Source organism: Lonchura striata, chromosome 21 (genome assembly GCF_050655825.1).
Source record: "Lonchura striata isolate lonStrDom1 chromosome 21, ASM5065582v1, whole genome shotgun sequence".
NCBI lineage: Eukaryota > Metazoa > Chordata > Aves > Passeriformes > Estrildidae > Lonchura > Lonchura striata.
Genome location: NC_140723.1, coordinates 1,675,799 through 1,699,375, shown reverse-complemented (window position 1 = coordinate 1,699,375; position 23,577 = coordinate 1,675,799). Strand labels below are relative to the sequence as shown.

Genomic DNA, 23,577 nt, shown 5'->3' with positions numbered 1-23,577 from the left:
TCTTGTATCCCATGCAAGCAAAGAGATGCAGAGAATTGTCTTGTGACAAATCCCAGGTGGATCCCGCAGGGTGGCTGGGTTATCTGACCACGCTCATGGCCACACGTGGCACCTCGACCAGTAATTCCTGGCCGTGGAAGGCCGGAGCTGGGAGAGGGCCGGGAGCTCTGGCAGGGCTGCCTCTTCCATAGCTCCTGAGGCCCGGTGGTGAGCCCTGACCCGCGGGGCTCGGGTGAGAGAGCGCGGCCCCGGGGACAGACGGACCCGGGGGACAGACAGACCCAGGGGACAGATGGGCAGCCCTGGCCCCACTGGCGGGGCTGCCCCACACCTCAGCAGGACCGGATGGGATGGGATGGGAGCAGTGGCCAGGATGAAGGTTCTGAAAGGAATGGCCACCAACATGTTCCTTGTTCCTCCAGGGACTGGACCGGATCGGGGGGAGCCTGCGGGAGGCCAAACTGAGCCAGGGCAAGGCTAGGATGGTCCCCAGAGAGCCCCCAGAAAGCCACCCCACACTGAGTGTCACCTTCTTGCTGCTTCAGGGGCTGAGGCGATGCTCTGTCATGGTGTTGCCTCCCCTCACGAGGGGCTCAGTCCTTGAGCTTTGCCCACCCTGAGCTCGGGATCGAGCTGGTGAAAATGCTGCTCCCAAGCCAGTTTCCCCCACCATCTCCTGTGTTCTTCCTCTGGCCGTGTGTTTCCTATTTTCAGATTACTTCTGCTTCATTTTTGTGGTTCATTCAAAAGCTGAGTTCAACAAGAGATGTTGGGGAAAGCCTCAAATTACTTTCTTGCTCCCTTTCTGATACCCAAGTTTTCCCTAGGTTGATTTGAGGGGGTGTATGACTGCTAAGCCTTGATAAAAGCTTTGGGTGCATCAAATTCTCTCCCCATTGTCACTCAGCTGGGCTGGATCTGTAATTGAAAGATCTTCCCCTAATCTGCTCCACCTGCACGCACCCCTCCCCTGATCTCAGCACTTTGTGAATCCATCAAACTTTCCTCCTTTTGTGTGTGCGCATGTTTTCCTCCTCCTGTTAATAATGCAGCTGAAACTCATCTCCGTCTGTCCGTTCCCCTTCTGGAGAGGCACATTCTCTAGTCTTCACGAGTTCAGCGGCAGCGCACATAATTATGCATATAAGATATAAACAGAGCTGTTTAATTATCCTTCGCCACATCAGTGACAGAGTAATTAACAAACATTGCAAGATCAATGAGGGAAAGTGTGACCTTCAGTTTCCTTTGATAGGAAAGCCCTTGTCGTTCCCAGACACAAGGTGATTGTGCCTGGACTCTGGTTTAGTTTGTTTTTATTCACACCACTCCACCCCACCTCACCATTTGTAGCTTTTACTTGCTATAAAAACTAAAAGGAGGGGAACTTAAATGTAGAAAAAAATGTTCCCAAACTAGGGGAAATGAACAGAAGCTGAGGTTTCTCACTGGGGGAAGAGATTTAAGTCAAATACCTTTGCAGGGCTCTTTTGTCAAAGGATTATGCAAAAATGGGTAACTTGGGGGGGAGCGGGGGGAGCTGAAGCTTCATTTATGTCTAAGGCAAGTAATGGCACATGAGGCATCCAGTTTACATATAGAACCACGTGGGATTTGACTTGCAAACAGACATGCTGCTGTGTCTTGAGCGTCTGCTTGAAGAACCTTGTTATAAATGTCATTTGTAACATTTTCCTGAAAGCACAAGAAACATCCCTTGCTTTGGAAAGGACAAAGTTATTTTCCTTTACTTTCTGTCAGTGTTCAGGAAATGAATTTTCAGCTGTTCATCACAGAGTCCTCTCAAGACCTGACGTTAGTGAGTGTGATCTAAACTTATTCCAGTGAGATTTGGAACTTTGTCTGTCAAAAATGAGGAATTTTTTGGTAGGGGTTGGGGGGTCGCAGGAGTCAGGTGAAAGGAGAGGAATACAGCTCTGGCCTCCCAGTCAAAGTGGCTTTGGGGGAGTCATCACAGAAACCTTGATTTGAAGATTCTGAGCACCACTTGCTCCCCATGAGAATAGGGGGTACAGAACTGACAGTGCTGAGCAGCGTTCAAAACTGAGCCCATACTTGCCTCAACTGGAAGCTTGTGTGAAAAGCAGGAGCCAAACACAAAACAAAATCCTACATCTAACAGGCTTTCTTGGTCAGTGGGAAAAGTGATCCTAATTCCATGGGGATGAGAGGGTTCCTGCTTCCCAGGTTCACACGTTGTCCACTTTCTGGGGATCCAGCCAGTGCCCATGTCTTCCACCAGCACCTCTGGTGGTCCACTGCCAAATCCTGGCCACCTTTGTGTCCTTCCAGGCTGACAGGAAGGCCGGGTGTGCACAGGGACTCGGTCACTGCTATTCAAGCCCTGTGCTTTGAAACAAGATGGAGTTTCTCTTCCAGCCTCCCCTGGGAAAAGCAGGATTTAGGAGTCAGTGCTTAGTCTTGCCCTGTTTGCCTCCTCCCTGGTCCACCTGGAAAGCACACTCGGGAGTCACAGAGCTGGTGTCGGTCAGGAGATGGCTGTCAGAAGCTGATTTGGATGTGCAGATAGGTTTGTTCATTCATTCAGGCACTCTCTCTTGTCCACTGACTGGCCCATGCTTCCCTGTGCACATTTATATATAGCAATAAGATTTCTCAGTGCAGTCTCTGACACAGATCCCTTTCCACAATCGCTCACTGACGCACACATACTCGGGCAGATTTTCCTACACATGTTCTTCACTTTGTCTGTTACATAGTGGGCTAAAGCAGTCAGAGTAGGAGCTTCCCCCGTACAAGCTTTTGGATCTGCCTTTCTTTTCTTAGCTTCTTGGCTAAGTCTCTTGGAATATTCATTGGCCCTGTTTTCAACCAGGAGAGTTTTCTCTTCCTAATTTCCTGGGGAGACTCCACTTAGGAGAGCATACGTGCCAAGTGCCAGTTCCTTGCTCATCACCCTGTGTCCCCCAGGTCTACATATCTTCCTTCCCAAGCAGAGTAAAGGACAGAGCCCTGGCTGGGATGTCCCATCCCCCAGTATCCAGACCTTGCGCTCCATTTGGGCTGTTTTGCTTTTCCTTCCATATATAGTGTGCTGCTGCAGGCTATTTTTAGCGCCTTTTTTGCTAGCTTCGGATCCTTTGTGATATGATAGCTGCTCTGAGACACACAGATCTCTGCTCTTTGGCAATGCCCACAAATGGAGAGCGGCGGCAAGGGGAGAGGGAGCCCTTTATTATCACACAGGAAAGGAGAGGAAAACGCAGCGCAGGGAAGGGGGAGGAAAACACAGGGATAATGCTTCCTGTGCCTTCCAGGACTCCTCACAGGGAGTGCTTTCCAACTGTTGTTCTGCTTCGTTTTTGTCTGTTTGTGGAGATGAGGAGGGTTTTCTGTCAGTTAGGTAATATCAATTACCTCTTCACCGCTGTCTGAAAGTGCATGTGAAGTGAGGTGGCTGAGTCTCATGCAATCCCTCTGGTGAGCCAGCTCCCTTCTGTAGGGTGCCTCCATTGGAGGAGCCTCTGTCCTTCATCTTAGGTGCCTGAGCAATTAAATGCAGCTTGTCCAAACTTCAGGGGATGTATTGGGCTGGTTGGGCTCATGCTGGATGAGTAGAGCTGCAGTTCCCAGTGGCAGAGCTTCGTCTCAAAAGTGGGTGAGGAATGACTGAGCAACACCAGCAAAGCTGTTGATCAGGGAGGGTGTTGTGATCATCTGGAACCAAATCTGAGCAAAGGTAAAGCAGAATTCAATGTAGAATTCCATGACAGTGAAAGCTGAGCTCAAACTTCACAAAGTTCAAAAGAAGTTCTGGACCACTTCCCCGTCCTTTCCCATAGGCATGGATTTTGCATCTGACTGTTTACACCAGTTGAGGTGTTGCCACTTGGTACTAAAGATGGGGCACATTGGCTTTCAGGGCAATGGCTAAAGCTAGCAAAAATTACATTTAATAGTTTAGTTTTGTATCAAATCCTCAGATATTCTTTTTCCCCTTGCAGCTTGACACAGGCTGGCTAGAGTTTTTCTGTGCAGTGCTTAGAAATCAGGGCATTACTAGGGAAGCTGGGGGTTGTTTTACAGGTCCAAAAAGAAAGGAAAGCAGATTTAACAGAAACAGGAAATTGTTAGACCCAGTAGGGACTTTATGGGTTCATTCTCTTTTCTTGGGTCATAGGGTTACACGGAAATGGAAGTGGGGGAAAGAAAAAAAAGAGGTGAAGAGGAGAACTGCTTTAAAGCAGAATGAAATTTTTAATATGCTGTGTGTGAAAGATAAAGGTGTCCTTCAGGCAAGTCCCGTTACTGGACCCAGTGAGGAGTGGTTCTGCATTTTACATCCTGTAAGATCAATACCAACCCATGAGGTTGTGCTATGCCCTGAGCCTGACACTGCAGGAGCATTGCCACCCATTCTGTGACTAACAGGGTGTTTATTCTGGAGTCAGGCATCCCAAATCCCGTGCAGAATTCTAGGCTTAAGTGCCTGGGACTGGAAGGTCATTTTGGGCTAAATCAGATGCCAGCAGGTGTGTCTTTGTCCCTCGCCTTGCAGGCTCTGGGTGTGTTCTTCACATTGCCTCCCCCAGAGCCACGTACACAGGGAAGCAGTGTAGCAGCACTTGTGCTGCAGTAAAGCAGCTATTCCAGGCAATCCTGGAGCAGGAATGTGACCTTCATGGTCTTGCCCATTTAGTGCCCGTCACAGGCAGTCTTTCCTCCATAGAGTCCTGGGAAAACTGATTTGTGGGAGCTGATGGCTATTGAACTTGGACTGTGCTCATTGACAGGCTCTTGCATGCGCAGAAATGCTCTCGTGTACGTGCCTGTCTGTGCAAGTGGCATCACTGCTGTCAGAGTCCCCACACCTTAGGAATCTTTTGGATCTACTGACCTGTTCTGTGGCAGTGTCTTGGTGCCTTCCTTTTTCACTGTGTTTCAAAGCAGTGTTGCTTTGTTTTGAGTGAGACCCCATGCCCAGAACTTCCCTTCTGCTGCCAGTGTACCCCCCTGTGCTGGCTGCCTGGGAAGGAATGTGCTTGCCCATTAGAGCCAGAGCAAGTGTTGAGTAGAGATGATGAGGGAGGTTTGAAGGACTCCTGCACACAGTAAATCTTTACTCTGCAGGAGAAAGCAAGAGGGAGAGGAGGAGGAGCGCTGTGTCAGACTGAAGCCTAAACGAGGCCAAGCCGGCGCATCAGAGCAGTCTTTATTTCCTCCTTTACACTGATATTGGGTGACCTCCAGATGTGTGTTCTTCCCATCATGGTGGGCTGTGAAACTGCCTGAGGGAGTAGGGGAGGGAAGAAGGGAGGGAGAGACCCAAGGAAGGACAGCTTTTGCTCATTCTTCCTCCCTGTAATCAGGCTCTGTTAGACTAACCCCTTCCTGCCCCTTCCCCTACCCATGCTCCAGAGCAAAGGCTTTCTCCTTCTCCCTGGAGCCCACATCAGGACAACAGCTTTCTCTCCTCAGTCTAAATCCTGATGGAGAGAAGGCTGTTCCTTACCTATTTTTCACCTGTGTGGACTTTCCCCTTTCCTGGTGTTGCTGGAAGCTGTTCTTGGCTGCTTGAGAGGCTGCCTGTAGGTTTCCATTGCATTCACTGGACTGTGGCCCTTTTCCACATGGCAAGTAGTAGCTGTTCAATTACAGGGATTGAGAGGGAAGAGAGCAGCTGAGTGAATCCTTACAAAATAGACAAGGAAAGGGAAAGGTACTCTCTGCACTGTTCTATTCTGCCCTCCTCCTGCTCCACCCCATCCATTTCACACCATGCTGTCCTGCCTGCTCTCAGCCCTGCTTGCTCTTCACCAACACACACAGCATTATCACATGGGTTTTCCCCCTTACACATGCTGCCATCTATCCTCTGTGCACCTCCTTCCATACACAAATATATACAAGGACAGATCTGTACGGACCTCGGCATATTGGCATTGGTCTCACTTCCAGTAAAATTACTTTTTCTTCATATTAGGCCAAGGCAAGAGTGCAGAGACATTTATGAAACTTTGTTTAATGTACTGAAAAGCCATCGGCTAGAACATTTAGGAAATTGATTTTCCTGGCATTGATGAACTCTTTTTATTTTACCCCAGTATTAATTACTTTTTTTTTTAAACAAATTAATTTAAGAGTCATAAAACCTAACAAGTGAGCCAAACGTCAGTAGATCATGTTCCCCTCTCCCCTTCCTCCCCCCCCCCACCACTACCATGCTGCTATGGGAGAAAAAGAAAAATCAGTGCCTTGTGTGACTCTCCTCTGCTGTTTCCCTGCAGGGGAAGCTTCATCACTGCGGGATTACGCCGCCACCACCATGAACGAGTTCCTGGGCATGTTCGGCTACGACGACCAGAACATGCGGGACGAGCTGGCCCGCAAGATCAGCTTCGACAAGCTGAACGCTGCTACCTCAGAGGCCACCGCGGCTGCCGCCTCTCTCCCCGGCGAAGACGCCATGAGCAAACGAGCCCGCTTCTCCAAGTACGAGGAGTACATCCGCAAGCTGAAAGCTGGAGAGCAGCTCTCGTGGCCCGTGCACTTAGGAAAACCTGAGGAGTTGGGCTCCAAGCTGGGTAAAGAGCCGTCCTCAATGCTGGCACAGCCCATTCGCGTGCCAGGTCCCGATGCCTCCATGCTGACGGAGACCAAAGCCACTATCCTGCCCCTGCCCTCTCCCAGCAGTTCCCAGATGCAGGGCCTGATGTCACGAGCCTCCAAGTATGACTTCTTCATTCAAAAGCTGAAGACGGGTGAGAGCATCAGGCCACAAAATGGCAACACTTACAAGAAGGCCTCCAAGTATGACCTAGAAAATGTCAAGTACTTGCACCTTTTCAAGCCTGGGGAAGGAAGCCCTGATATGGGAGGAGCCATCGCCTTCAAGACAGGCAAGGTAGGCCGGCCTTCCAAGTATGATGTGAGGAACATTCAGAAGCTTACTCCAGTAAAAGCTCCAGTCCCCAGCCTGGCCCCTGCCTCCCTCACCAGTACCCCCAGCAGCACTCCTGTGGCCGGGCCAGAGCAGTCCATCTCATTGCCATTCAACACTCCCGAGTACCTGAAATCAACTTTCTCCAAGACAGACTCCATCACAACTGGAACAGTCTCTACAGTAAAGTAAGTGTACTCCCACTTTTCTTATCTAAATACGAGTGGGGGATCATACCATAAGTCTGTGTGTGGTTCAGTGGGCAGTTCCAGGTTCTTGTCCTGTTAAACACTGCATTGTTCACATTGTTCATGGGATGGTTCTCTTTGCTCTCTGTCAAAGCATCTGCTCCTTTTTTACACCTTACATCTCTGTTTATCTGGTCTGCACTAAGGCTGCCATCAGCAGTCATAGCTATGAATCTGGAATTCAGTAGTTCCTGAGTTTATATGTTAAAATGAAAGAGGAGGGAACATGGTGCTGTCAGCACTCTTAAAGTCAAGGTTAGAACTACTTTATTTTCTTCTCCCTCTGGTTTCCTAGGCATATGGGATGTGTCTGTAGCAGAACCTGATTCTTGTTTCCATTTAGCTCAAAGGCATGACTCTGCTGACTTTACTGTTAGCAAGGTGGGGCTTTCTGTTTGTCCCAGAACTCAGAAGACATTTTGGTGCCTAATTCCCATCAATTTCCATAGGAGTTAGGCATGTACCTACTTCTGTGGGGCCAGGCCTGTGTCTTCTCAATTTGCTTACACAAATAGAGGTGATTCAATTACCCCTCAGACTGGGCAAACTCATTAGCCCAATTACCACTAATAACCTCCTGCAAATACGTTGCCAGCAGTTTCTGCAGTGATGCCATTGACTGAATGGAGGTATCTGAAGGCCTTGCCAAACCTTGGATTACTTTTTAATGTGCCTTCCAGAGATGGGAGCTGTAGAAGAGATACATATGTATGTCAGGCTGCAGCAGGGAGGAAGGGAGAGACTTCTCTACTTTCTTGTAATGGTTTGGGTTTACTTGTTTCTCCCTGTGAATCTGGGCTGTTGTGAGCTGTGAATCCCATGGGATCATTTGTAGTAAGTCCAGGGCCTTCTGTCCTGCCCTTTGGGCCATCACATACACCCTACTGCTTGGTCCTCTGATGAGGAAAAAGGCTGTTTGGTGTTTGGTATGTGGACGTAGGAGGCCTTGAGCTTGCTTGAATGCTCTTTGCAGCCCCAGCAAAGTCTTCATCACCCATTTTCCCTGTTTCCCCACATGGAAGGCAGAGCCATGTAATGATACCTCTCTTCCATGTGGAATGGTTGTTTATCAACTGCCTGCAGACATATGGGGAGCTCCGTGGTAAAGACGTCTGGGAAAGAACAGAGGATTATTAACATCTGCATCTGCTCAGGGTGCTCAGGATGAACCTCTACGTCCTACAGATGACAGGCAGGGTCTCCTATTACTTAAAAACACAGTGATGTAAATATTCCTGTAGACTCAGTGCCCTGTGTGAGGGGTGACTTGGTCTGAGACTCTGTGCCTGAAGTGTCTTGAGAACACTCAGCTGCCTGGGGCTCAGTCGCCATCCTAGAGCTGTGCCTAAAGGCACAAGCAAAATGAGCAAGCCTTTTATCTGCTGTGCTGTTGCACTGGGATCCCAGTTTGTTTTCCTTGCTCTTGCTCATTTTCTGCCTCTTGCCAGATGTGGGTTTGCCAGCACCATGGTGAGCCTTCCTCTGGCCACAGGACTTTCCCAGCCAAGGCATCATGATGGGGCTGCAGCTGGAGTAGAGGTGACCATGGCCTTCAACCTGGCACTTCCTGTGTCCTGATCACACATTGCAGTACAGAAAGAGGCTCTGGTCCCTTCTCCTTCAGGCTACTCACTTAGATAGAGGCTTCCATGATAAAAGACAGCAGCCCATTAACTGTGCTGGAGAAGGAAGTGCTGACTGTGGTATCTGGGCCGTGGCTTCCCATTCCCAGTCCCCACTGGGTTCAATAACCAGGCAGGAATTACCCTTTACTCTCACACATCTGCACATGCACCCTTGCCATGGGTTTAAACTCTCTTAGATCCAATGCCATTAACCTGCCCTGAACTCATCTACCTTTGAGTGAACTCTGTGTGAAAGTGTCCTTGTTTAAACCAGGGTGCAGAGCTGCAAGGAGGAGGAGTGGAGGTTGGGCACAGGCAAAGCACACAAGGTGGTGTGCAGCCTGTCTGGAGGTGCACTGGGGTGGCCCTACCTCTTGGGTAGGCTGCAGTCAGGCCCTGCATCTCATTTTCCCTCTTCTGAACTCACTAAGGATGTTCTTTTTGTCTGCTTCCTAACGAAGTAAAATAATCCAGGCTTATGTGACAGTTGGGGTGGTTTTCTCATTGATTAAAATACATAATCTGTCTGTTAGAGTTTTGGGGTATCTGTGAACAAAAGAGGCATTTTAAGCCCCATCCAGGGGCTGGAGCCATTGTTCCAGTGCTGGTCACAGAGCAGAAGGGCTGCTGGCCACAGGGAAATGGGCAATAGCTTACAACGTGGCTGGCAGAGAGACTCTCCTGCAGCTGAGCCAGGGGCAAAGCTTCCATGCACACAAGGGCAGCACTGCCAGGTGCCTCTGAGGTATTTGCATGTGGCCATCACTTTTTTATATAGGCAATTTTCTGTAGAAACAGGTTTTTGTGGTTATCTCTCAGTTTCTCCAGCACTGCTCTGAGTCCTGCAAACAAGGAACATGCAGGAAGGGTGGTATTCACCCTGTGTGTTTCCCTGGGAAAAGAAGGTACAGGATTTGAAGGGCAAAGGGGAGGGAATTTAAACTTACAGGTGTCTTTGCTGGTACCCTTCCCTGGGCCCTTTCTCCTGATCTGTCAGCTGTGTGTGAGTGAAGCAAGGAGTTTAAGCTGTGCCCTGTTCCTGCTAACCAGCTCTGCCCTGTGTGTCTCTCGTTAGGAATGGATTACCCACTGACAAACCAGCCGTCAGCGAAGACGTAAATATTTACCAGAAGTACATTGCCAGGTAGGCAAAACCTTTGACTTTGCTGGGGAGGGGACTGGGAGTAAAAAGACAGAGTGGTGGTGGGAGAGATGAGGTCTTGTCTGGATCAAGTGTTTAAACCAGGCCTTGGCACTTGCATTTCCCGTGGCATCTGTACTTGCTCTGTCCCCCTGCCTGGGAGAGCAGGAGCTGTGAGAGGTGTACAGTCATGCCAAGAGCATGCTCAGCTCCCTGGAGCTGTTAGACTTTGTGACAAATAGTGGAAAACTGCTTCACTGAAGAAGCCCAGGATTTAAATGGGGGTTCTGCCTCTTGGCTGTTATTCTTTCTGTCCACTGCCTTTTTCCCCTACCATGTCTGCAGGAGGCAAGCAGAGAGCATCTCAGCTCTGCGAATCTACTGGAGAGATTCACAAGTGACTGGAGTTTAGGGAGCTCTTGGCATCTTGGATAACATGGGACGTTTATCCTAGAAAAATTTTGCAGCTCATTTTTCTGAGAAACCCTCACTGAATCAGGTGCAGAGTAGGGCACCTTATCACAGCTGTGGGCATGCTTAGGTCAGGACAGTGATGCTGAGAGGAAGGCCAAGGCTGTTGTGGTGGGACAAAGTGAGTAATGCCACAGGATGATTGCATTACACCTGCCTGGTTTAGAGCTCGTGGCATAAAGGGTCCATCAGGCTTTGCCCCCGGCCTGTTGGATCCTCCATCAGTAATGTAAGAAGGCTCCCAACAAAAGCCCCTTACATCCAGACAGATGTGAGAGAAGCAAGCAAATGCTTCTCTCCAGGGAAAAACTGGAGGGTTTGCTCCCACCAGCACTTGGGCACTTATTAATGAAGGGGGAAGGGAGTGTGTACTGTGCTTTCCCACCTTACCAGAGCCCACAGAGAGACTCCTTGTGGGAGATAATCAGCTGCTAGGAAAGTAAAAGGAACATTTTGGCAGGGAAAAGGAGTGGGAACAGCACTCCCCTAGCTCAAGAGTGGAACGACAAGTGGCTTAATTTCCTCCCTTTTGCCCAAATCCCCAGATGTAGGAGAAGGGGGCAGAAAACCCCACGGGAAGGGAGGACAGTTGTGCCACCACAGGCAGCTCCTCAAGCAGCAATGCCTCAAGTGCATGTGGGAATTCACTGCCTCGGGGGACAGTACAGTAGTAGAATATATAGAATATAAGAAGGAAAGCAGGGATTTAAACCACTCTTTGCATGGGGCAGAAGGAGCAGTATCCTTTTACTTCTGCAGGAATTGTAGGAATTGCAGTGGGAGAGGAGGTGGCACCTTTCTGTCCCCCATTCACCTCTCAAGTAGAAAACTGTAAACACTTCAGCCACATCCACTGCTTTTGGAGCTGTGCAAGCCCCTTTCCCTGGGTCAGGCAGGTAGCTGAGAGAGGATTGTGAGCTGCCTCAGGGACACCACATCCTGCTTAAAAGGCTTTGCAAGCCACCCGTTGCCAGCACAGCCACTTCCCTTCAATTTACACACATTTAAAAAAACAGTTTAAAGCCTTAAAATCAAGGGGTGGGGGGAGAAGAGACACAGCACTCTTATGTCTGTACTGCATAATTAGCTTAATGAGTTTGCCAAAGCCACTGCCAAAAGCTGCCCAGGGATAATCCATTCTCTCACACAACAAAACAAAACCTCTTACTTAGCTAGTTTGGGTTGGGTTGTTTTTCCCCCTCCGCCTCCCTGTATATTTATAATTAAAAAAAAAAATAGACCACAGAAAAAATTATTATTATTATTATTAGTGCCTCAGCAGATGGTGCTTCTGGCAGCACTTGCTTAAATATTTATTTCTGTGTGGGTTTCCTCCCCCCTTGTAATTGGGGTGGATTTTTTTTTTCCTTCTTTCACATCATCGTTACAGAGTAATGAGTCTGTAAACACTCTCTAAGCATGCTGACTTCTTTATTTATTATTTTTATTATTATTTTTTTATCAACTCTTGCCAGATCAAGACTTTCTGGCCAAAGAAAAAAAAGGTGAACCGATTAATGTAAAGGAAGAGGGAGTGGGTTGTTCTTGTGCAATTGCATCTATGTGTCTGTATTGACAACTTAGGAGTTTGGATTTATATATCAGTGTGATGAGCTGGTCTGTGAGTTTCTTGCTTCAGGTGTGTGTGTTTGTGTCTGTTCGTGTGCATAGAAATTGTGGGTATGTTCAATAAGTTCAGGGGGTGTTGATGTGCTGCAGAGTCTGTGCATGTAAATGTGCACGTGTGTAAGTGTGTGGTGTGTAAGCTTTCCTGTTATGAAAAACCTAAACAGATGCTGCGCTTTAAAAATTAATAGCTTTGAACTGTTTCAAGTGTCAGAAGAAACACAGGATAATATAACCCTTTAGGAGCCCAGCCTTGCACACTGAAGGAGCAGAATTTCCCCTTTGTGCTGAGTTTGCCACTTCCCTCCTTCCCCCAGCACACAGCTTGGTGGAACACTTGTTTCTCCCTTCCTGTGCTGTAGGCACCACACACACCTTTCTGTGGCACATGGTAAGGAGGGTAGGAGTTGGAAGTGCTGGAGTGCTTGTTTAGCTGTTGTTTTTAAAACTGAGCCCATGTGTTATTCCTGCAAGGGTGCTTCAAATAACTCATCTCCTGGAATCAGATCTTATTGGTGTCTGGCCCTTCTTTTATTCCAGCTAGTATCTCTGGTCACTTTGCATCCCCATTTTTGATAATAATTTGAACTGCTTTGTGTTTGTCAGCAAGGTCTTGGCCTCCTCTCTTGGCCTAGCCTGCACTGCACAGTTCTCCAGCCCTGCACAGCCCTTTGCTCTTTTTTTCCCCAAAACATCAGTGGAAGGGAGAGGAAGCTTCCCACAGGGCACTTTCTTTCCTTGAAGAGCTGCTGGTGGTGCTGCTGACATAAAGTCCTGGACTGGCAATTCCAGTGGGTTCTGTGTGTTGTGGGGCCACATGTCCCTGGTCAGCTGCCCACAGTGGCTCTGGTGGCTGCCCTGGACAAGCCTAGCAGTCGCCCAGGCATTGAGCAGGAATCTTTCCCTCTGCTCTCAGTTCCACACCTTTGTTTGTGCAGCCAGCCCTGCTGTTTGCCTTGTGGTTTGTTTCTTCTCCGCTGCTGAGGTTTGTTCCAGTTTCTCAATCACCTGTTCTGACGTGATCCTGATTTCCTGCAGTATTTCTTCTCCTTCCCCAGGGAAAGGCATGTCTGCTCCTGGCATCTGTCCCTGTCTCCCTTTGTGAATGCTGAGGCAAAGAAGTCATTTAATTTTTTAGCAATGTCTATCTTTTCTGTCAATTAAGTCCCCTTTCCATCTCCTAGAGGCCCTGCTGTCTCCACAGTTGACCTCCTCTTCCTTACTCTGCTTCAGAAATGGCTTATTTAGTATTGCTTTTCATCTAGACTTTTCCTACCCCATAGCCTCGCATTAGCTCACTGTATTATGATCTGTAATCTTCCCTGCTCCTGCCCCATTCCTCAGTTGCCCCAGGACACCCTCACTCCTCTCATTTTCCCTTTTTATCTGTTGCCCTTCCTCATTTCTTTCCCATGCCCTTTATCATGTGCACTCCTGCTGTGTTTAGCACTTAAGTGACGTGAGGAACCTTTGAGGAACCTTTGAGCAGATGGTACTTTATCTTTGAATGTTTCCCCTCTGAGTCCCCTTCTCTCCACTGCTTTTCCCTTTCAAGCTCTTCTAGGGTCCTCTAGAATATACACGAGGGAGTTCATGGCACTGATTACCCCATTACTGGATCATCCCCGTATGCCAATTCCTGGTGTGTCTGTCAGTCAATAAATTCTGTATGCTGACTGTTTGTATTAGATATTATATGGCATTTCTGTCTTTCTGCTCTTTTTTGCCACCCTGTATGTCAGGAGTTTTCAACTTTGCTGTATGTAGTTTTTTCTGATATCCTACTAGGTGGGCTTATACTTAAAATTTAGAATCCATATTTGTCCAACATTTATTTGTCTCCTTCTGTAATGGGAGGTTTCTGAAACTTGCTGGTGTGGTATCTAAACTCTATTCTAGAATTGTGTGGTGTTTAGTTCTAGGAGCTCTCCTTCCTTATGCTTCCCCAAGTAAACAACTTAGATAACGGAGATGAATTTCAAGGGGAAAAACAGATTAGGGATGTACAGAACCTGAGTGATCCGGCTCAAGAAGCACCTTTAAATAGTGACAAATAAGCAAGGGGAGGCGCAAGGGTCACCATCCTTGGAGGGGATAAAGGAGGTGGGGTTTAATGCCATAAACATGTGAGATAAAAGCAGGAACAGGACTTAGCTTATTTGTACCTTGCTTACAGGCATTGCTGCCAGGACAGTGGCTGATTGTCTGTCCCTCTCTCCTGTTTGCAGGTTCTCTGGCAGTCAGCACTGTGGACACATACACTGCGCCTACCAGTACAGAGAGCATTACCACTGCCTCGACCCCGAGTGCAACTACCAGGTAGGGCAGCGTCGGAGCAGCAGCACGGCTCCCCAGACCTGCAGGAGCAGCCTCCTGTGCTCTCCTCTCACACGTTCTGAATTTAACAGACCTTTATTTTGCTCCCGTTTAACTCGATCTAATACCATTTAACCAAACTCGGACCACTACAACGAGGAGCCGGATATAGATCAGCTCAAGGCAGTGGGAACTGCTCCACATTTATATCAGTGAAACACCGAGAGCATAAATTGTGCTGTGTTACAAGCTGTGCCTGGAACCAGGGAGTGCTGATCTGGTACTCCGTCTCTCTCCCTCCTGCTGCCCGAGTGACTTTGTAGCAGCAGTATCTGCAGCAAAACACCCAGTAAGCCCAGCAGCAGCGTGGGATTCGTGGGGAAGGCGCAGGGGTAGGAGTGATGCTGTAATTGCTGGGAGGATTGCCAGGGTATGCACGTCACGTGCTGTGTTTGTTTACCCTCATCCCAGGTCCAGAGTTTGACACTGGCATTTCTGTGGTCAGGCTGATGTGGGAGCGGGAATCCCAGATTTGCCTCTGCCGTGCACCAGACACAACTTCAGCCCTGCCCTGGGAGACCTCTGGGTCTCCCGGGGATGAGCCTGACCACAGCAGAGGAAGTTGATCTGGAGCTGCTGGGCTTGGCTGTGGGTTTCTATTGATCAAAGGAGAATTTCTCTCCGGGATGCACGTACTGGTCCTTCGAGCCCAGCATCCAGTAATCAAGATGAGTCTGTCCCAACTGTGACACAGATATCCCTGCACCAGAAAGAGAGAGAAACACAAAGGATGGAAAAACAGAAAAACCTATTATTATGATTGGCCTCATGATTATTTCCTAAGGAGTCTGGAAGCTGCTTGCAAAGGAGCTGTCTGGTCTCACAGGGAATAAGGATTTAGGCTGCTTTTTAAAATGCAAATTATTTTATGGCTGAGATATATTTTAGAATAAGTAACGCTTTGTAATAAGTGGGCACAAATTAACAATGATTGGCAATAGCAATCCTGTATGTACGCTCTGGGAAATCATCGCTCCAGCCTCCAAGGGATTTTGGTTGAAATCTATATCTATATATTCCCGTGCCAATACCAATGAGATTGATCAGGATTGATATTATAGGAGGAAAGAGTGGAAGTGATAATCATTTGTTTCCTATGAGGCAGACTAGAAAAGTTGTTAAACATTAGAATACAGGCCTTTTCAATTACTGCTCAAAATAAATGGATATTGATTTCTTTTAAAAAAATCAGATTTACTTTCTCACCTTCTGTGGTAAATATTGATGTCTGTGGGAAATAGAAATAAAAAGCTTCATTTTAAAGGCACTTAGCCTGCTCTGACAATGGGGTACCCCTTCATTGCTTCAAGCAGGTAGAGATTGAAAAGGATATTCTGGTCATACAGATTGTGCACTGAGCTCTATTTTTCTGTAGAAAAGCATCTTTTTGTGTGAGTTGAAGAAAGTCTTGTGTCCCTCTTTTCCTGATAAAACTGTCCTACCTTCTAGGGGACAAAAGAGACTTAGAATGGGAGGACAGTGTAAAAGAGCAAAGGGTTTTTCCTGATTTCTAGTCCAACATGAATGTGGCAGCCAGTGTCTTGCTAACCACTCCAGTGAGTGACTTGGAAGCTTGGCTTAGTTGCTTGTAGGCTGTTCAGTTCACTGGTTTGCTTTCTAACTATAGCACTTCGTGAGATAGTTGCAGCTAAAATTATGTTAGAAGACCCGCAATCTTAAAGCTGCAGGGAGCAGAATCTGGGCATCACCCCAGTGTCATGTTTACTCTAGAACTTGTGTATTTACTTTCCCTTTACCAAGAAGATACATGCACACAATTCCTCTTTAATCTGATTCTCCTGGGGTGATTACTGCCAAGCTTTCAACTCCTGGTCCTCTAAGTTTATTAACAACAACAAAAGACACCCACCCTGCCCCCAGGATTACTCCCCCACTGGGCACGGTGCGTGTCTCACTGTCTGTGTCTGTATCTCTGCAGAGATTCACTAGTAAACAGGATGTGATTCGGCATTACAACATGCACAAGAAACGTGATAACTCCCTGCAGCACGGCTTCATGCGCTTCAGCCCCCTGGACGACTGCAGCGTGTACTACCACGGCTGCCACCTGAACGGGAAGAGCACCCACTACCACTGCATGCAGGTGAGCACCCAGGGGAGTCCCGGGCACCCCTCACTCTCCTGCCCGAGAGCATCGGGCTGCCCTGAGGCACAGCGGGGACGTTCAGAGCCTGTCCTGCTCACTTCTCATTCAGGAGCCTCCTGGACAAGTCTGTGCCCTGTCCTCACTGCACTTGTCGTGCCGAGCGTTGGGAATGGCAAAGGGAAGCCCCGTTTTCAATTTTTAGAAGCCTTGTCCATGCAGTGAGGCAAAGCAGGTCTCAAGGATTTCTCAAAGTCTTGGACTTAACTGAAGGAAGTCCCATTCTCTGAGACTCAGGGACTTCTTTAATGCCACTGCATGTCTCTACTCAAATCTGATCCGTCCCTCCCTTGAAACTAGACTTTCTTGTGGCACATCTGCCCTTTAGCACTGGGTTAATTTCCTCCATAATCAATTTCTAAAGTAATTAAACCTTAATGTCACATATCTGCACTTAACACCCCCGGTTCTCCATGTTCTTTGCCAGTGGCACTCATGTGAGGTGTAGGCTGAGAGCCATGTTTCAGGGGCAGCCAAGCTTCAGCAGCAGCTTCAGCCAGAGCTGGAGCTGCTGCACAGATGCCACTGTGATGCCTTCACTGTTTTAGACATGAGCACACCACATTGTTTGGGTCTCCCCCTGATCCTTCCTCAGGTTCAGTGGTGGGATGTGTTCTCGTTTTAGTAGAATTGTGGCCTAAACCACTGCCCTCAAAATGTGCAGCTACAAGCAGAGTGATCCGCTTGCCCTTGGTGGCAGATTTTCTGGTCTGAAAAGTCAGGCTGACTTCCTGACTTGTCCCAGCAGTTTAAGACCCCAGTTAAAGTCACAAGGCCTTAATCACATGCTTAAATGCTTTGCTAGGATAGACTTGAGCATGTGTTTAACTTGAAGCTTTCTGAAGTCAATGGGGCTTAAGCACATACTTAAATGTTAGGCATGCACTCAAGTTCTGTCCTGAATAGGGACTGGTTGAAGCATGTGCTTGCAGCATTTGATAAATTGGGAATTTCATGTGTCTTTCTCTTGAGGATATTTTCTGTTACCACTTCCATAATATTGATTATTTAGTTTCTTCAGCTGAGTAGGGTGGGATTTGCTTTACTTTTTTTTTAGAGCACAAGGAGTGTTTCACAGCCTTAAGCCACTCAGAGTTCAAATAGAGACCCTCGCTTACACAGCTATATATGGCTAATTCCATCCTGTGCCCACTGTCTTCCAGTAAAGTCATGCCCATGTAAGCAGTGCCTTACAGGAAAGGTGTCAGAATGTAAACTCCCAATTAAAGAAAATACTGCTTAAATGGTAGAATTTGTGCCATCCATCACATGGGTTTTTTTTCTTTATGTCCATAATTGGTGTGGATAAAATTCAGTTAGTTGTTTATATAAACTGACATTTTTTTAGGCTTTCGCACCAAGAGCTGCATTGCAAATTATTCCTAAGGACGCTTTTGTTTAATTCTTTTTTTTTATGCCATGCAAGGCCTGTCTTTTTTCAAGGTGTCAGTGTGGAGAGAGAGAGAGAGGCTCTTTTATATTGGAAATAGCTGGAGATCCTTTTTATTTTTTTCTCCGGGTATTTGTCATGGGTTTTGTTATTGCCTGTTTGAATCAACCTGGGCTGAACTAAGGGGTGGTGTTTTCCTTCTCTTCATTTCTGAGATGGTGCAGGCATTGGCACATGTTGTGCTAGAAGAAAAGAAAAAAACCTCTCCCTCAGCAGGGCTGAGGACGTTTTCAGATTCCAGTGGGTTTTTACTCAATATGGCAAAGTTGCCCCGCTTTACCCAGAGGAAAGCAGGTTTTCAGCATTCCGTCCTCATCACAGCATTCCCATTCACTGCACAAGTTTAAAATTATTGAAGTGAGAGTCTTGAACAGTGACAGGGAAAAAAGTCACTAGTTTCCTAAAGCCAGCTGAACATGGGGTTTAAGATTTGCTAGAGTGAAACCATTTATTACATGCTCAAAAGACTGTTTGGCCTCATGTTGCACCAGCATGCCTTACCTCCCAAAAGGACTAAAGAAGTAAATAACTTATTCCCACTCAATTTTATATTCCCCAAATAGATGATATCCTGCTTTCTTCTGTGTCACTCCAAGATAACAAAAAGCAGCAGCATATATTAGTGTTCTTTTCTCTTTAGGAGCAGGAACCCTACTAACTGCTTCCCCAAGCAGACATGATTATCTAGAGCTGGTATTTTATCCCTCCAGTCCTCCCTTTTTTTCTTACTAGTTCATACCCAGAGAGTTCATTTGTGTTTGGTTTTTTTTCACAACTGTTCTATGCTCTATCAGTCTTCAGATTGGGAATTAAAGTGATGACTTAATACCCCTAGGAGAAGCACACAAATGGAACTATTAAATGTACGTGTGCTACTCATGTATTTATTGCTGCTGGTAATAATGTCAGGCTGTTAAACGGCTGTGCTGATGACTCCTCTTTGGGCCTGGGCTAGGTGGGGTGTAACAAGGTCTATACAAGCACCTCTGATGTGATGACCCATGAGAACTTTCACAAGAAGAACACGCAGCTCATCAACGACGGGTTCCAGCGGTTCCGTGCCACGGAGGACTGCGGCACGGTGGAATGCCAGTTCTACGGGCAGAAAACCACTCACTTCCATTGCAGGTGAGACAGCAGGGAAGGGGAGGAGTCCTGCCTCAGAGCTGTGTGGTCTGTGTGCCTCCTTCTGCCAAGTCATAATTTCAGGAGTATGCACAGGGACTTGATTTGCCCTGCTGTGACCTTCTCAGTATTGCTTCTGGGAGAACTCGTATACCAGAGTAGATGTGAATTCCAGGATTGTGCCACAGACCACTCTGAAGGCAGGAGTATGATCTGAGGAGAGGATACCCACTAGAAAACAGAGCCTAGAATCATTTGGGAAAGAGACTACAGTGCTCTTCAGAGTGCAACTGTAGGCCATTAATACACTGCTAATGGCACTTCCATGGTAGGGTTCTCTCCAGCCAGCTCATCCCTTTTGGGGCCAGACGTAGCCTTCTGCACAGAGCTGCTCTTCTGTTAATTCCTTAGGTTCTCAGGAAGAGTAGGAAAGCACAATTTGTATCTTAGTCCCCTTTACTTGCTGTTTTGTTGGAACTTTTAGTGGAAGGTGCCTGTATTCCCATGTTCTTGTGGGAGTTCCACAGAGTGGAGTGAGCTTCCCAGCCCTCCCACAGGGCAGCGTACCTGCTTGCCTGGGTGTCCCAGGTTACCCACAGACAGCTGCTCAGCCCCTCTGCAGCTGGGGCAGTTGTCTCATTGCAGAGGGAGGTGGGAGGCAGCAGCTCTGCCATCACGGCCAACCACCCTCTCCTCGGTGCCCTTGCAGGAGACCTGGGTGTACATTCACCTTCAAGAACAAGTGTGACATTGAGAAGCACAAGAGCTACCACATCAAAGATGATGCCTATGCCAAGGATGGCTTCAAGAAGTTCTACAAGTACGAGGAATGCAAGTATGAGGGCTGTGTCTACAGCAAGGCCACCAACCACTTCCACTGCATCAGGGCAGGCTGTGGTTTCACCTTCACCTCCACCAGCCAGATGACTTCCCATAAACGCAAACACGAGCGCCGGCACATCCGGAGCTCAGGAGTGCTGGGCCTGCCTGCCTCACTCCTGGGCTCCAAGGATAACGAGCAAGAGGAGTCCAGTAACGATGACCTTATTGACTTCTCTGCCATGAGCTCCAAGAACTCCAGCCTGAGTGCCTCCCCAACCAGTCAGCAGTCTTCCGTTTCTCTCATCGTCCCAGCTGCGCCTTCCTCTGCGGCTGAGCTTGCTTCCTCACAGGCCACCAAGTCTGCCAACAGCATGACACCAGCCACAAAGATCTCTGGCCTGCTTTCCCAGGCTCTTCCTAGCAATATACCCTTGGCCCTGGCACTGTCCAACTCAGCACTTCCTGGAACAGCTGGATCCTTCTTCCCCATCATCCCCAGTCGGGTCTCTACACCACTTCCTGCCAGCTCGGCTAATCTGATGACTGCTGGTTCTTCTGGCACCAATCCAGCATCATCTGCTCCTACAGATTCCTCATCCCAGGCAGTTTCAGGATCTGGTGATCCAGTGGCTACTTCTTCGCCTGCTCCAGCAGCCTCTATAATGGAAAGGATCTCTGCTAGTAAGGGATTAATCTCTCCTATGATGGCCAGGCTGGCAGCAGCTGCACTCAAGCCCTCTGTGGCACTTGAAGCAGGTGAGTTACCTCATCAGTTGTGATAGTGGTGGGAGGCAGAGCAGTGTCTGATGACTTGGAGGAGAATGAATGAGAAGCCACCCAGTTGTCCATGGGACTGCAATTGGGAAGGGGGTAGAAAAAGAAAATAAATGGGAGAATGAATTTGGTTGTGTTTAATTAACCCTTGAGGAAGGCAGTCTTGGCAAGGTTTCTTGTGGAGCCTGGCTATGCCCACATGGCCAGAAGAGAGGCAAGAAACACTTTTGCCCATCAAGGCTCTTACCAGAGCTGAAGAGTGTTGCCATGTGTAATTTGCTATAGGCTGAAAAGAGAGAGGCACTGTATTGAAAATAGAAATGAAAAAAAAAAAAATTTTAGCCAGTACTTGCAGGCTCTACTGAGACTGTACCAAGCTTTAGCTAGGCCCGGTGTTGATGGTCCTGTAGCTCACGGCCAGTTACTTTCCTGATCTGGGGGCTGTTCTGTGCTGCAGCTTTGTTGTCCCAGCTGTGGGTTTGGGGATAGTGTTGGTACAGTCCCCAGACAGGACCTCCTTTTTGGTCAGTTCTTGCAAGTTGTGCTCCTCTCTCCCTGTGCTACCTGAGGGGAAAAGATGGGAAGGGGAAGTGCCCTGGGCCAGGCAGGGCTGTTCAGGGAGCTGGGCTGAGCCTGGAGCTGGAATAAACCCAGAGCTGGGCTGAGCCCGGAGCTGGGCTAAACCCAGAGCTGGGCTGAGCCCGGAGCTGGGCTAAACCCAGAGCTGGGCTGAGCCTGGAGCTGGGCTGAGCCCCGAGCTGGGCTAAACCCAGAGCTGGGCTAAACCCAGAGCTGGGCTGAGCCCCGAGCTGGGCTAAACCCAGAGCTGGGCTAAACCCAGAGCTGGGCTGAGCTCAGAGCTGGGCTAAACCCAGAGCTGGGCTAAACCCAGAGCTGGGCTGAGCCCTGAGCTGGGCTAAACCCAGAGCTGGGCTGAGCCCTGAGCTGGGCTAAACCCAGAGCTGGGCTGAGCTCAGAGCTGGGCTGAGCTCAGAGCTGGGCTAAACCCAGAGCTGGGCTAAACCCAGAGCTGGGCTGAGCCCCGAGCTGGGCTAAACCCAGAGCTGGGCTAAACCCAGAGCTGGGCTAAACCCAGAGCTGGGCTGAGCCCCGAGCTGGGCTAAACCCAGAGCTGGGCTAAACCCAGAGCTAGGCTAAACCCAGAGCTGGGCTGAGCTCAGAGCTGGGCTAAACCCAGAGCTGGGCTAAACCCAGAGCTGGGCTGAGCCCCGAGCTGGGCTGAGCTCAGAGCTGGGCTAAACCCAGAGCTGGGCTAAACCCAGAGCTGGGCTAAACCCAGAGCTGGGCTGAGCCCCGAGCTGGGCTAAACCCAGAGCTGGGCTAAACCCAGAGCTGGGCTAAACCCAGAGCTGGGCTAAACCCAGAGCTGGGCTAAACCCAGAGCTGGGCTGAGCCCCGAGCTGGGCTGCCCCGGCCGCGCTGCTGATGGCCCCATGCACCCAGGAGGAATGGGGGAGTAGAAGGAAGTGATCTGATTAAAGAGGGAGGGGAACCTTCACATACTTTTAAAACTATTGTTTGAAAAATTGTTTCCTAAAGCAGAGAAAGGTCATTGAGGGAACTGTTTTCCTTTATTTTTTAATAAAATGCCACTTGCTGTCTGAGAAGCAGCTCGCCGTCAGCTGTACTGCCGGAGGGTAAATTAATATTTTAGTCACTTGGGGATTGTGGAAAAAAGCTCTGCAGACATGTTTCTGTCAGCAACTTTTTTTCCCTCCTTTTTTCTTTGCCGTTTTTCCTAATTTTTTCCCTTCAATTTGTTCTCTTACATCCCTCCCCCCTCCCTTTCCTCTCCTCCTTTAATTGGAATTCTTCTTCCACGGGCTGGGCGCCGAACGTCCTCCCGAAAAGGAGCGTTCCCGGTTTTTGCGGGGACACGGGGAGGGCTGGCAGGAGTGGCCGGTCCCTCGCTGTCACCTTGGCTCGTCCCGGCGGGCAGATGCTCGGCCGGGCCAGCGCTGTCACCACGGCAACCCGGGGCTGGGGACGAGCAAGGGGGCTTGACTAGCAGTCGAAAGCTGCCACATTGCCTCAGCATTAACAGAGTCTTTAATAAACGCTTAAGAGGCAGCCCCGCAAATTAGTTATGACAGTTTGTGCAGAGAATCAGGTCTCCCCCACGCTCCTTCCGCCCTTCTCCTTTAAAGGGCCCGTAGCCTGGACAACTTTGACATAATTTTGCAATAATTATCACTTGAAGAATTTCCACACTGGAGTGGACGTCAGAACCCATCATGTCAACTTGGCAATAAACGCTGACCAGCAATCCCAGTACTTCCCTCCCCCACACACTTTTTCTTTGCTTTTTCCACTTAGGCACTGATGCCAACAATTTAACTTACTTATTTGCTGTTGTAACCTCATTTTAGACCTATGCTTTTAATTTATTTTTTTGCACTTAATTTCACCGTATTTCTTGAGCAGGTAATGGACAACCAGCACCTCCCGGACGGTTCAATCCAGTCCAGGTGAAGCAGGAGCCTGTGGAGGCCATGGGACCCACATCTGCCACCAGTCAGGACCCCTTGCAGGAGCACAGCTTGGACCTGAGTGTCAAGGACCACGGGTGAGAGAAGTGGGCAGGCAGGAACACTCAGCACTTCCCAGCATCACGCTTTGGGAAGTTTCCATACCCGTAATTCAAGAGGACACAGCATGTTGGTGAAAGGCAGCTTCACAGTGGTTGAGTTGAACACCCCAAAACTAACAGCAGGCAGGCTCACTCTGCACCCCATTCTCCAGGTGGTTTTTTGGGCTCACAGGCACCTACTGACTCTTCAACAAGAGCTTCACTTCTTCTGCTCCCTTCTGA

The 23,577-nt window shown here is 48.6% G+C and overlaps 1 protein-coding gene across 14 annotated transcripts in view; it reads left to right on the top strand.

Annotated features, from left to right (window-relative positions):
- Positions 1-23,577, top strand: part of CASZ1 (castor zinc finger 1) — a 191,841-nt gene that overhangs the window by 150,712 nt on the left and 17,552 nt on the right. For all 14 annotated transcript variants that reach the window (XM_085558397.1, XM_085558394.1, XM_085558388.1 and 11 more), the window contains 7 exons: positions 6,270-7,110; positions 9,871-9,939; positions 14,262-14,352; positions 16,349-16,513; positions 18,979-19,151; positions 19,858-20,726; positions 23,190-23,331. In XM_085558397.1, coding sequence (XP_085414523.1) covers positions 6,270-7,110; positions 9,871-9,939; positions 14,262-14,352; positions 16,349-16,513; positions 18,979-19,151; positions 19,858-20,726; positions 23,190-23,331 — 2,350 coding nt within the window. The remainder of the gene's footprint in view (positions 1-6,269; positions 7,111-9,870; positions 9,940-14,261; positions 14,353-16,348; positions 16,514-18,978; positions 19,152-19,857; positions 20,727-23,189; positions 23,332-23,577) is intronic.